The 13,946-nt window shown below is 34.3% G+C and overlaps 2 protein-coding genes across 7 annotated transcripts in view; one reads left to right on the top strand and one right to left on the bottom strand.

The window, feature by feature from the left end:
• Positions 1-11,272, top strand: part of casd1 (CAS1 domain sialic acid O acetyltransferase 1) — a 33,398-nt gene extending 22,126 nt beyond the window's left edge. For all 3 annotated transcript variants that reach the window (XM_077590152.1, XM_077590149.1, XM_077590151.1), the window contains exons 16-19: positions 7,612-7,752; positions 7,830-7,907; positions 7,992-8,084; positions 8,203-11,272. In XM_077590152.1, coding sequence (XP_077446278.1) covers positions 7,612-7,752; positions 7,830-7,907; positions 7,992-8,084; positions 8,203-8,457 — 567 coding nt within the window. In that variant the 3' untranslated portion in view covers positions 8,458-11,272. The remainder of the gene's footprint in view (positions 1-7,611; positions 7,753-7,829; positions 7,908-7,991; positions 8,085-8,202) is intronic.
• sgce (sarcoglycan, epsilon) overlaps positions 9,583-13,946 on the bottom strand; it is a 5,985-nt gene continuing 1,621 nt past the window's right edge. For 2 of the 4 annotated variants that reach the window (XM_077590153.1, XM_077590156.1), the window contains 11 exons: positions 12,880-13,002; positions 12,643-12,800; positions 12,398-12,470; positions 11,578-11,776; positions 11,352-11,514; positions 11,057-11,271; positions 10,807-10,833; positions 10,344-10,532; positions 10,139-10,179; positions 9,843-9,880; positions 9,583-9,778 (listed from right to left, as the gene is read on the bottom strand). In XM_077590153.1, coding sequence (XP_077446279.1) covers positions 9,728-9,778; positions 9,843-9,880; positions 10,139-10,179; positions 10,344-10,532; positions 10,807-10,833; positions 11,057-11,271; positions 11,352-11,514; positions 11,578-11,776; positions 12,398-12,470; positions 12,643-12,800; positions 12,880-13,002 — 1,277 coding nt within the window. In that variant the 3' untranslated portion in view covers positions 9,583-9,727. The remainder of the gene's footprint in view (positions 9,779-9,842; positions 9,881-10,138; positions 10,180-10,343; positions 10,533-10,806; positions 10,834-11,056; positions 11,272-11,351; positions 11,515-11,577; positions 11,777-12,397; positions 12,471-12,642; positions 12,801-12,879; positions 13,003-13,946) is intronic. The other 2 variants (XM_077590155.1, XM_077590154.1) reach the window with 2 other exon arrangements.

The raw sequence follows: 13,946 nt of genomic DNA, 5'->3' as shown, positions 1-13,946 counted from the left end.
AGGCTTTTTTTCTTAAAAAACGACATAGTATAGTAAGGCTTTTTTTCTTAAAAAACGACATAGTATGGCAAGGCTTTTTTTTCTTAAAAAACGACATAGTATAGTAAGGCTTCTTTTCTTAAAAAACGACATAGTATAGTAAGGCTTTTTTTCTTAACAAACGACATAGTATAGTAAGGCTTTTTTTCTTAACAAACGACATAGTATAGTAAGGCTTTTTTTCTTAAAAAAACGACATAGTATAGTAAGGCTTTTTTTCTTAAAAAACGACATAGTATAGTAAGGCTTTTTTTCTTAAAAAACGACATAGTATAGTAAGGCTTTTTTTCTTAAAAAACGACATAGTATAGTAAGGCTTTTTTTTCTTAAAAAACGACATAGTATAGTAAGGCTTTTTTTCTTAAAAAACGACATAGTATAGTAAGGCTTTTTTTCTTAAAAAACGACATAGTATAGTAAGGCTTTTTTTCTTAAAAAACGACATAGTATAGTAAGGCTTTCATTCTTAAAAAACGACATAGTATAGCAAGGCTTTTTTTTCTTAAAAAACGACATAGTATAGTAAGGCTTTCATTCTTAAAAAACGACATAGTATAGTAAGGCTTTTTTTCTTAAAAAACGACATAGTATAGTAAGGCTTTTTTTCTTAAAAAACGACATAGTATAGTAAGGCTTTCATTCTTAAAAAACGACATAGTATAGCAAGGCTTTTTTCTTAAAAAACGACATAGTATAGTAAGGCTTTCATTCTTAAAAAACGACATAGTATAGTAAGGCTTTTTTTCTTAAAAAACGACATAGTATAGTAAGGCTTTCATTCTTAAAAAACGACATAGTATAGTAAGGCTTTTTTTCTTAAAAAACGACATAGTATAGTAAGGCTTTTTTTCTTAAAAAACGACATAGTATAGTAAGGCTTTCATTCTTAAAAAACGACATAGTATAGCAAGGCTTTTTTTTCTTAAAAAACGACATAGTATAGTAAGGCTTCTTTTCTTAAAAAACGACATAGTATAGTAAGGCTTTTTTTCTTAACAAACGACATAGTATAGTAAGGCTTTTTTTCTTAAAAAACGACATAGTATAGTAAGGCTTTTTTTCTTAAAAAACGACACAGTATAGTAAGGCTTTTTTTCTTAAAAAAAAGACATAGTATAGTAAGGCATTTTTTAACTTAAAAAACGACATAGTATAGTAAGGCTTTTTTTCTTAAAAAACGACATAGTATAGTAAGGCTTTTTTTCTTAAAAAACGACATAGTATAGTATGGCTTTTTTTCTTAAAAAACGACATAGTATAGTAAGGCTTTTTTTCTTAAAAAATGACATAGTATAGTAAGGCTTTTTTTCTTAAAAAACGACATAGTATAGTAAGGCTTTTTTTCTTAAAAAACGACATAGTATAGTAAGGCTTTTTTTCTTAAAAAACGACATAGTATAGTAAGGCTTTTTTTCTTAAAAAACGACATAGTATAGTAAGGCTTTTTTTCTTAAAAAACGACATAGTATAGTAAGGCTTTTTTTCTTAAAAAACGACATAGTATAGTAAGGCTTTTTTTCTTAAAAAACGACATAGTATAGTAAGGCTTTTTTTCTTAAAAAACGACATAGTATAGTAAGGCTTTTTTTCTTAAAAAACGACATAGTATAGTAAGGCTTTTTTTCTTAAAAAACGACATAGTATAGTAAGGCTTTCATTCTTAAAAAACGACATAGTATAGCAAGGCTTTTTTTTCTTAAAAAACGACATAGTATAGTAAGGCTTTCATTCTTAAAAAACGACATGGTATAGTAAGGCTTTTTTTCTTAAAAAACGACATAGTATAGTAAGGCTTTCATTCTTAAAAAACGACATAGTATAGTAAGGCTTTTTTTCTTAACAAACGACATAGTATAGCAAGGCTTTTTTTTCTTAAAAAACGACATAGTATAGTAAGGCTTTTTTTTCTTAAAAAACGACATAGTATAGTAAGGCTTTTTTTTCTTAAAAAACGACATAGTATAGTAAGGCTTTTTTTCTTAAAAAACGACATAGTATAGTAAGGCTTTTTTTCTTAAAAAACGACATAGTATAGTAAGGCTTTTTTTCTTAAAAAACGACGAAGTATAGTAAGGCTTCTTTTCTTAAAAAACGACATAGTATAGTAAGGCTTTTTTTCTTAAAAAACGACATAGTATAGTAAGGCTTTTTTTCTTAAAAAACGACATAGTATAGTAAGGCTTTTTTTCTTAAAAAACGACATAGTATAGTAAGGCTTTTTTTCTTAAAAAACGACATAGTATAGTAAGGCTTTTTTTCTTAAAAAACGACATAGTATAGTAAGGCTTTTTTTCTTAAAAAACGACATAGTATAGTAAGGCTTTTTTTCTTAAAAAACGACATAGTATAGTAAGGCTTTTTTTCTTAAAAAACGACATAGTATAGTAAGGCTTTTTTTCTTAAAAAACGACATAGTATAGTAAGGCTTTTTTTCTTAAAAAACGACATAGTATAGTAAGGCTTTTTTTCTTAAAAAACGACATAGTATAGTAAGGCCTTTTTTAACTTAAAAAACGACATAGTATAGTAAGGCTTTCATTCTTAAAAAACGACATAGTATAGTAAGGCTTTTTTTCTTAAACGACATAGTATAGTAAGGCTTTTTTTCTTTAAAAACGACATAGTATAGTAAGGCTTTTTTTCTTAAAAAATGACAGTATAGTAAGGCTTTTTTTCTTAAAAAACGACATAGTATAGTAAGGCTTTTTTTTCTTAAAAAACGACATAGTATAGTAAGGCTTTTTTTCTTAAAAAACGACATAGTATAGTAAGGCTTTTTTTCTTAAAAAACGACATAGTATAGTAAGGCTTTTTTTCTTAAAAAACGACATAGTATAGTAAGTCTTTTTTTCTTAACAAACGACATAGTATAGCAAGGCTTTTTTTCTTAACAAACGACATAGTATAGTAAGGCTTTTTTTCTTAAAAAATGACATAGTATAGTAAGGCTTTTTTTCTTAACAAACGACATAGTATAGTAAGGCTTTTTTTCTTAAAAAACGACATAGTATAGTAAGGCTTTTTTTCTTAAAAAACGACATAGTATAGTAAGGCTTTTTTTCTTAAAAAACGACATAGTATAGCAAGGCTTTCATTCTTAAAAAACGACATAGTATAGCAAGGCTTTTTTTTCTTAAAAAACGACATAGTATAGTAAGGCTTCTTTTCTTAAAAAACGACATAGTATAGTAAGGCTTTTTTTCTTAAAAAACGACATAGTATAGTAAGGCTTTTTTTCTTAAAAAATGACATAGTATAGTAAGGCTTTTTTTCTTAAAAAACGACATAGTATAGTAAGGCTTTTTTTCTTAAAAAACGACATAGTATAGTAAGGCTTTTTTTCTTAAAAAACGACATAGTATAGTAAGGCTTTTTTTCTTAAAAAACGACATAGTATAGTAAGGCTTTTTTTCTTAAAAAACGACATAGTATAGTAAGGCTTTTTTTCCTAAAAAACGACATAGTATAGTAAGGCTTTTTTTCTTAAAAAACGACATAGTATAGTAAGGCTTTTTTTCTTAAAAAACGACATAGTATAGTAAGGCTTTTTTTCTTAAAAAACGACATAGTATAGTAAGGCTTTTTTTCCTTAAAAAACGACATAGTATAGTAAGGCTTTTTTTCTTAACAAACGACGAAGTATAGTAAGGCTTCTTTTCTTAAAAAACGACATAGTATAGTAAGGCTTTTTTTCTTAAAAAACGACATAGTATAGTAAGGCTTTTTTTCTTAAAAAACGACATAGTATAGTAAGGCTTTTTTTCTTAAAAAACGACATAGTATAGTAAGGCTTTTTTTCTTAAAAAACGACATAGTATAGTAAGGCTTTTTTTCTTAAAAAACGACATAGTATAGTAAGGCTTTTTTTCTTAAAAAACGACATAGTATAGTAAGGCTTTTTTTCTTAAAAAACGACATAGTATAGTAAGGCTTTTTTTCTTAAAAAACGACATAGTATAGTAAGGCTTTTTTTCTTAAAAAACGACATAGTATAGTAAGGCTTTTTTTCTTAAAAAACGACATAGTATAGTAAGGCTTCTTTTCTTAAAAAACGACGAAGTATAGTAAGGCTTTTTTTCTTAAAAAACGACATAGTATAGTAAGGCTTTTTTTCTTAAAAAACGACATAGTATAGTAAGGCTTTTTTTCCTTAAAAAACGACATAGTATAGTAAGGCTTTTTTTCTTAAAAAACGACATAGTATAGTAAGGCTTTTTTTCTTAAAAAACGACATAGTATAGTAAGGCTTTTTTTCTTTAAAAACGACATAGTATAGTAAGGCTTTTTTTCTTAAAAAATGACATAGTATAGTAAGGCTTTTTTTCTTAAAAAACGACATAGTATAGTAAGGCTTTTTTTTCTTAAAAAACGACATAGTATAGTAAGGCTTTTTTTCTTAAAAAACGACATAGTATAGTAAGGCTTTTTTTCTTAAAAAACGACATAGTATAGTAAGGCTTTTTTTCTTAAAAAACGACATAGTATAGTAAGGCTTTTTTTCTTAACAAACGACATAGTATAGTAAGGCTTTTTTTCTTAACAAACGACATAGTATAGTAAGGCTTTTTTTCTTAAAAAATGACATAGTATAGTAAGGCTTTTTTTCTTAACAAACGACATAGTATAGTAAGGCTTTTTTTCTTAAAAAACGACATAGTATAGTAAGGCTTTTTTTCTTAAAAAACGACATAGTATGGCAAGGCTTTTTTTTCTTAAAAAACGACATAGTATAGTAAGGCTTCTTTTCTTAAAAAACGACATAGTATAGTAAGGCTTTTTTTCTTAACAAACGACATAGTATAGTAAGGCTTTTTTTCTTAACAAACGACATAGTATAGTAAGGCTTTTTTTCTTAAAAAAACGACATAGTATAGTAAGGCTTTTTTTCTTAAAAAACGACATAGTATAGTAAGGCTTTTTTTCTTAAAAAACGACATAGTATAGTAAGGCTTTTTTTCTTAAAAAACGACATAGTATAGTAAGGCTTTTTTTTCTTAAAAAACGACATAGTATAGTAAGGCTTTTTTTCTTAAAAAACGACATAGTATAGTAAGGCTTTTTTTCTTAAAAAACGACATAGTATAGTAAGGCTTTTTTTCTTAAAAAACGACATAGTATAGTAAGGCTTTCATTCTTAAAAAACGACATAGTATAGCAAGGCTTTTTTTTCTTAAAAAACGACATAGTATAGTAAGGCTTTCATTCTTAAAAAACGACATAGTATAGTAAGGCTTTTTTTCTTAAAAAACGACATAGTATAGTAAGGCTTTTTTTCTTAAAAAACGACATAGTATAGTAAGGCTTTCATTCTTAAAAAACGACATAGTATAGCAAGGCTTTTTTCTTAAAAAACGACATAGTATAGTAAGGCTTTCATTCTTAAAAAACGACATAGTATAGTAAGGCTTTTTTTCTTAAAAAACGACATAGTATAGTAAGGCTTTCATTCTTAAAAAACGACATAGTATAGTAAGGCTTTTTTTCTTAAAAAACGACATAGTATAGTAAGGCTTTTTTTCTTAAAAAACGACATAGTATAGTAAGGCTTTCATTCTTAAAAAACGACATAGTATAGCAAGGCTTTTTTTTCTTAAAAAACGACATAGTATAGTAAGGCTTCTTTTCTTAAAAAACGACATAGTATAGTAAGGCTTTTTTTCTTAACAAACGACATAGTATAGTAAGGCTTTTTTTCTTAAAAAACGACATAGTATAGTAAGGCTTTTTTTCTTAAAAAACGACACAGTATAGTAAGGCTTTTTTTCTTAAAAAAAAGACATAGTATAGTAAGGCATTTTTTAACTTAAAAAACGACATAGTATAGTAAGGCTTTTTTTCTTAAAAAACGACATAGTATAGTAAGGCTTTTTTTCTTAAAAAACGACATAGTATAGTATGGCTTTTTTTCTTAAAAAACGACATAGTATAGTAAGGCTTTTTTTCTTAAAAAATGACATAGTATAGTAAGGCTTTTTTTCTTAAAAAACGACATAGTATAGTAAGGCTTTTTTTCTTAAAAAACGACATAGTATAGTAAGGCTTTTTTTCTTAAAAAACGACATAGTATAGTAAGGCTTTTTTTCTTAAAAAACGACATAGTATAGTAAGGCTTTTTTTCTTAAAAAACGACATAGTATAGTAAGGCTTTTTTTCTTAAAAAACGACATAGTATAGTAAGGCTTTTTTTCTTAAAAAACGACATAGTATAGTAAGGCTTTTTTTCTTAAAAAACGACATAGTATAGTAAGGCTTTTTTTCTTAAAAAACGACATAGTATAGTAAGGCTTTTTTTCTTAAAAAACGACATAGTATAGTAAGGCTTTCATTCTTAAAAAACGACATAGTATAGCAAGGCTTTTTTTTCTTAAAAAACGACATAGTATAGTAAGGCTTTCATTCTTAAAAAACGACATGGTATAGTAAGGCTTTTTTTCTTAAAAAACGACATAGTATAGTAAGGCTTTCATTCTTAAAAAACGACATAGTATAGTAAGGCTTTTTTTCTTAACAAACGACATAGTATAGCAAGGCTTTTTTTTCTTAAAAAACGACATAGTATAGTAAGGCTTTTTTTTCTTAAAAAACGACATAGTATAGTAAGGCTTTTTTTTCTTAAAAAACGACATAGTATAGTAAGGCTTTTTTTCTTAAAAAACGACATAGTATAGTAAGGCTTTTTTTCTTAAAAAACGACATAGTATAGTAAGGCTTTTTTTCTTAAAAAACGACGAAGTATAGTAAGGCTTCTTTTCTTAAAAAACGACATAGTATAGTAAGGCTTTTTTTCTTAAAAAACGACATAGTATAGTAAGGCTTTTTTTCTTAAAAAACGACATAGTATAGTAAGGCTTTTTTTCTTAAAAAACGACATAGTATAGTAAGGCTTTTTTTCTTAAAAAACGACATAGTATAGTAAGGCTTTTTTTCTTAAAAAACGACATAGTATAGTAAGGCTTTTTTTCTTAAAAAACGACATAGTATAGTAAGGCTTTTTTTCTTAAAAAACGACATAGTATAGTAAGGCTTTTTTTCTTAAAAAACGACATAGTATAGTAAGGCTTTTTTTCTTAAAAAACGACATAGTATAGTAAGGCTTTTTTTCTTAACAAACGACATAGTATAGTAAGGCTTTTTTTCTTAACAAACGACATAGTATAGTAAGGCTTTTTTTCTTAAAAAAACGACATAGTATAGTAAGGCTTTTTTTCTTAAAAAACGACATAGTATAGTAAGGCTTTTTTTCTTAAAAAACGACATAGTATAGTAAGGCTTTTTTTTCTTAAAAAACGACAGTATAGTAAGGCTTTTTTTCTTAAAAAACGACATAGTATAGTAAGGCTTTTTTTCTTAAAAAACGACATAGTATAGTAAGGCTTTTTTTCTTAAAAAACGACATAGTATAGTAAGGCTTTTTTCCTTAAAAAACGACAGTATAGTGAGGCTTTTTTTCTTAAAAAACGACATAGTATAGTGACGCTTTCTTTCTTTAAAAAACGACATAGTATTATTAAGGAGACGTTTATCGGCAGCCAACGAGCGCCATGTAAGGAGTTTCCTTGTCATTTGTCTCAGGCGGTGATCCACGGCATGCTGTTCGCCTTCGTCTACTTGGTGCTGCAGAAGCGGCAGATGCTGTCCGAGGGCAAAGGGGAAAGTCTCTTCTCCAGCTTGGTCTCCAACACGCTCCTCTTGTTGTCGCTCGTCACCTTTATCGTAAGGACATTTTCTTCCGTTTCGGCCCCGAAGTCCATTCAGATCACTCCTACAAATTGGTCCGCCGTTGCTTTCAGACGTACTCCGTGTGGGCCAGCGGCTGCAAAACCAAAACAGAGTGCAATGAGATGCACCCGTACATCTCGGTGTTGCAGGTCTCGTCTCGTCGTCTCCGCTGCCTCTACGACAATGCCAACTTGAATGTTAGAAATCGAGCGTTTTTAAACTCTCTCTTACAGATCTTGGCATTCATTTTGATCCGGAACATTCCCGGCTACGCACGCTCCATCTACAGTTCTTTCTTTGCTTGGTTTGGAAAGATCTCCTTGGAGGTGAGTGGTTTTTTTTCCCCCCAATTTCTATGTTGATTTTAATCAATCATAGTTGTGATGAATTTGGATTAAACGCAAATGATTTGAAACATTATTAACTTCCCTACCTTCCATTCAGCTGTTCATCTGCCAGTACCACATCTGGCTGGCCGCCGACACCAAAGGCGTGTTGATCCTGATCCCGGGCAGCCCGTCGCTCAACATCCTGGTGAGCAGCTTCATCTTCGTGTGCGTGGCCCACGAGATCTCCGTCATCACCAACGACCTGGCTCAGGTAGTCGTCCCCAAGGACACGGTGGCGTTGCTCAAGCGCCTCGGAGTCTTTTTGCTGCTGGTTTTGCTCGTTTTGCTTTGGGCCAAAGAGCACGTTTGAGCTCCAGACAATTTTTTTTTTCCTCTTAGTTGCACACTGAAGAACAATGACTGAATTTTTTTTTTTTTTTTTAAATCTTAAGGCAAAAGAAAAAACTTTTACATTTACATTGCGAAGGAGGAACTTTTCCGTCCAACCTAAGAAAAAAAAAGTGCTCCGTTCAATAACAGTATTTGATTGGAATTTTTTAATATGCAAAATATGGACCAACGAGCTGATCAAAACTTTTTTGGGGGGAGTAATCCTGTGCTAAAAGGTACTGTGGTCACCTGCTGTAGCTCTTAAATTCTACGTGAAATGTACAGTATTTAATTATTTAAAATTAAGCTTATATTTTATACGCTTTGTTTTGTACTTTTTGCGCACTTAGTTTTGAATTTTTTCGGGCGGTTGGGCGGGTTTTAATTCCCCCTCCACCTTAGTAGAAAATGCACAACTAACATTGTGACTCCTTTTAAACGTAAGCTTAGCAGCCATCAAAATGCACTGACTTGGCAACAAAAAAAACGACTAATTGTTTGCTTGATTTGTTGTTTTTTGTCACCTGCCTTCTCCTTTGCAGGTTTAGCACTTTTAAAAAGAACTGAAAATTGAAATCACGTGCAGCTCAAGTCTGCATCAAGCAGATTATTCAAGAAAAAAAAAAGTGGTATTTTGTCATGCCATTGAAGGTGAGATGCGAGCTTTACTCCAAAAGGTCGCAGTTTAGTCATTACCTCGTTAGTTGGCTGCCATTGGCGGCGATAGACGTCCGATCCATTTGAACCCGGTGGGCTGACGATCGTTCGGCATCGACCCTCCCGGATCAAATGGATCGGACGTTTGTGGTCGCTATGGCAATAAATCATGTTTGTTATTATTGTCCACTGGTGGTACTTTGGCCGTCCGGCCTTAATTGTTCAATTTTGCTAGTGTAAAAGCAACAACTATTTATACTCTTTGAAATATGCTACACTTATTTTTTGGTGACGTCTTAAAATGTGAAATGTATCCATATTTATAAATGGCCTTTATTCCGCTGTACAGAATGACTTCATAAAATGTGCAGTTTTGGCTTCAGTTCTCATACAACGTAAGTCTGTTTATTTCTTCCCCTTGTAGAAGGTAAATAGGACACAAAATGTATTCATATGTGACACTGACTTTTAATGAAAAATGACAACATTTTTCCCCAAAAGGGTGCTTGTAAAGTCATAACATCTAGTACTTTAAAGTGTTGAATAGCTGCACATTTATGCTACGTTCCCTTTGACAAACCTTGCAATCCAAGTCACAAATTAATTGCTTCGGACACTTTTTGCTCCTCAGGAATACCATTTACCTGCCAAAAAAAGGTGAGTTAGCTTGAATGATTTTACAAAATGTCTCTGCTAGTCTATACCTACCTCCAACCTTCGAAATGTTGACATAACATAACTATCTCCTTGGTTAGCAGTAAAAAAACAACAACAAACAAATATTTGAGTACAGTGGTTCTCAAAGTGGTTGGTGGGTTCTCTCTAGTGGCGACACGGCCTAATCCTGGTCAGCCCTATGTAGGAGTATGGTAAATGACAAGTTTAAATACCAAACCTGTATTTTGGAAATAGTTACCACTAGAGAGAGCTACTACACTTTGAACTACTACTTTATTTTTGCATTATTTTTGGAATGAAGTGTTAGTGAACAGAACATAACTAACCTGATGGTTGTTGCGGTATGGTAATCTGGTTTTGTAGGTTCCTGAAGTCAAAGAAATGACACTAAATTAGAGCTTGCACAAAAACACAAAATCCCACATTCATTTTCTCCAAGCCTATTAGGACAAATCACGGGACAGCTCCGAGCTTTTAAGCCGTGCTTGTGTGTTTAGGTGGAGACGAAAGGTTTTTTTTCCCTGTACTCACGTCTGCGTTTGCATGAGTGGCATGCTGGTGGTTTCGTAGCTGTCCGGGTGGATGGGCGGGACCACCTCGCCGCTGACCGGGTTGAAGACGGGCAACGTGGAGAGGGGCCAGGAGATTTCCCGGTGTTTGGACATGTTGCGCATCTCCTTGGTGGACTTCTGGATGGAACTGTGGTGGACCAGTTGGATGCTGGGAAGAAAAAATGGAAATAGACAATATGATAGCCTCTGGTGCTGTTTTTTTAATCTGTTGCCTGCAGTGATTATTTTGATTAAATGCAAACTTTTGAAGGTTTACGAGTTGAGAGCCTATTTGTCAATCATTAAAAAAAATACTGTCTATTTTACTCTACCAATGAGCTGATAGTGTAAATTGACATAGTGATGAGTACATGAATGGTGACATAAAAAATGGGGAAAGGGAGGGGAAAAAACGAATATGTCAGGAGAGATTAAAGACTTACGCTGAAGTTTGCATGTTTCTTTTTTTCCTAGAGACAAAACAAAGATGGAATGAATCAAACATGAATGACTGACAACACATCCACACTGTTGGTGATGAGATGGCATGGCTTGATGAATTGTTACTGTTGAGCTCAGACCAAATCTAAAGCGTTACCTTACGTACTTTAACCTGGCGACAGGGAACGAATTGAATTGCTCTGAAATGAACCCGTTGGTTTAAGCATTCGCGTCAAGTTTGGCGACACTTACACCCCTTCCCTTCGGCAGCACATGGTGTAACCCAGCATGACGAAGAGGAGAAGCGCCACCGCCGAAGGGACCGCCAACGTCACGACGAAGTCCATCAAGTAGTCTCGGCTCTTAAGGGTCTCCGACGGCGGGTTGTATTCCCCGATTTCGGGCAGGACCCCCGGACCCGCCTCGGGACGGGTCACGTAAACGGTTGCCACTTTGTTGACGTCCACCTAGAATCAATACACGTGAATAAATAACAAATTTTCAGATTCCCCAGAAAATGGTGATTTGTAAGAACGGGTGGGATTACCAAAGAAATTTTACACCAGTCGATGTGAAATTGAGCTCGGAACTTTTTGTCGCAGCTGATGGCGGGCTCCATTTCCTGACTGCAACGCAGTTGGTTGTGGGGGCTCTCCACTTCGCGCAGGCACGACGAGAAGGGAACGTCTGCGCCCACCATGACGTACACCCTAATCAAAACGACAAAGAGTCACGCTGGATTCCATTTTTTTTTTCCAATCCTCCATTCTCACCCTTCTTTCAGATTGTTAATGGGCAGCGGCACACGTCCGCCACGGTCCAACGCCGAGGTGATGTTGATGGCGTTGAGGCGCTCGGGCTGCCACACGTTCTTCACGGCGCCCAAAAAGTCGCCCAGGACCTCGCTGGCGAGCATCTCCTCAACGTTCATGTTTTTTATGTAAAACTCGGCCTGGTAGGGAAGCGGGAATTCTGCAAAAAAGGCAAAATGTTCAACTGTAAAACTGCCAGTTTAGCAATTTCTACACATGATAAAATTTACAGGATTAGTACAGGATTATATAAAAAAATGATGAACCTATCCATTTTGAGGTCTGCGAGCCCACATGCACAAAAATGGATTCATGTTTGTTGTCTACATCTCTACATGGCAATTTCTTCTCTTTTTTAATTTAAATGCAAGACTTAAAATCTTGGCATGCCTTTTTGTAAAAAGTAATAATTGTTTATTCTATCCTAATTTACTTGTATCATCTTATTTTTTATTCCAATTTGTTTGCGTTGTTTGGTGATTTATCACACCACGGTGTTTTCGATTTTGTATGATTGATTGAATCATTTGAAAGAAATTAAATTGCTATGTACTCCAGAAAGACATTTTCCCTTCTTTTTTGCCTGGTGCAACTTTTATTAAAGTACAACTATGATTGTTTGCATAATATACAGTATTATGTCTTATCCTTAATTGAGTTTTTAATTTTTAATTTAATTTGTCCGATGACACCATTCCAGAAGTGATGTTTTATTGAATCCGCTGTTTGTTAGTGTACTCGCTAAGCTCCCCCCCAATCCCCCCAACCCAATGCTGCTTACCCTCAGTGGCCATGATGTTGATGACCAAGTTGTTCCGTGCCGTCTCGAATGTGCGTCGGTTGTAGGCGGTAATCTGAAACACACAAGGGGTGATCAGATCAGATCAGTGCGGCTTATATGCGGGGAGCTCCAAAGAATTTCCCCAGCGGCTTAAAAACAAAGCATACATGACATAATGGAATTAAGCCTATCAACTAAAACATAACATTGTACATGCTGCTAATTACAGCATTTTTTTTTTGTACCTCTATGACGGTGGCTTTGCCCACGTGCTCGGCAGTGGGCGATCCGTAAAGTACCCCGTCGCTATTGGGGGTCCTCTGAATGTAACGAAGCCATCCGGGTCGGTCCGGGAATCCCAATAAATTAGTGTTAAACGTGATGGGGTCATTGGCGGCGTCCCCTGCGAGGAAAACACAGTTAATTCCGATATTCCTGGATACCAAATGGCTATATTTGACAGTTTTCTTTTGTCTTTTTACCTGCTTTGGGGTAAAAAGGAAACTCCCCTTTAAAGTGTTCTCTTTCCAGGACGTGAACGAAGAGCACACCGGCAGACGGGTACACGTTACGGTCGGCGTGTGACCTCGACAAGATGGTGACCACTGAAACAGAGAGGGAATCATTTTCAGTGCCATTGACGGTGATAGACGTTCGAGCCAACTTGACTGGGCAGCCATGATAAAAAAAAATCAACAATTATTTCAATAGGCAAAAGGGGAAAGTTTTTTTTTTTTTTTACTTTAACAGAAAAACTATTTTTTTCTAATCTTAGACTGCTCATAGTTTACGGCTTTAAAGCAGATGGCACTAAAATATAAACCTCCGAGTCATAACAAAAAATAATTGTATACATAAGTGAGCCGATTAGACATCTAATTATGAATCACAATTACCAGCACTGGTGGGCTGCTAAAAAAGAAACTAAACATGTGTATGGAAAATAGGGTCAAGATTTGAAACACACGCTGACCTGACCATATGTCGGACGTCCCTAAGGCTTCGGTCACAGCTGGCTGCCATCAATTATCTTTAAGCCAGCACTTGACACGGCAATCCATTTAAAAAAATAATGATGCCAGACAGTGGGGGGAAAAAAAAACCTTGTGACTTGACCCAAGTGCTCCAAATAAGTCATTTGCGGTGTCATAGCCCCGCGGTGAGTGGCTATCGACTCGGCCTGGTCATTATTATCCGGGTGTACCTGCGATCGTATCACCCCAAGGACGGCGAGAGTGAAGCCAGCGAGACAAATCCTCTTACGACAGCCACGGCGGCACTCTGACATTCCGATCCAGACCGTGAATTAAAAGCCGGCCGGCCGGCCGGCCGGCGCAGCGGTTGGTGGTGCACGCACACATCCTGGTCTATTATCCTCCCTTTCGGGCCTCCGCGTTTCTTTAGCACACAAAAGGACAAAGGGTCTCCTAAACCTCCCTCCCTCCATCTTGGCGTTACGCTCAAATGCTAGCCCAGATTCCAGCCTTTTCCAGACCATGATTTGCAGTTTCTACTGTACATAATACATCAGCCATTCCCAGTTAATACA

The sequence above is a fragment of the Stigmatopora argus genome, chromosome 21, assembly GCF_051989625.1.
Source record: "Stigmatopora argus isolate UIUO_Sarg chromosome 21, RoL_Sarg_1.0, whole genome shotgun sequence".
NCBI classification, from domain to species: domain Eukaryota; kingdom Metazoa; phylum Chordata; class Actinopteri; order Syngnathiformes; family Syngnathidae; genus Stigmatopora; species Stigmatopora argus.
This window is presented reverse-complemented; position numbering and strand designations above follow the sequence as displayed.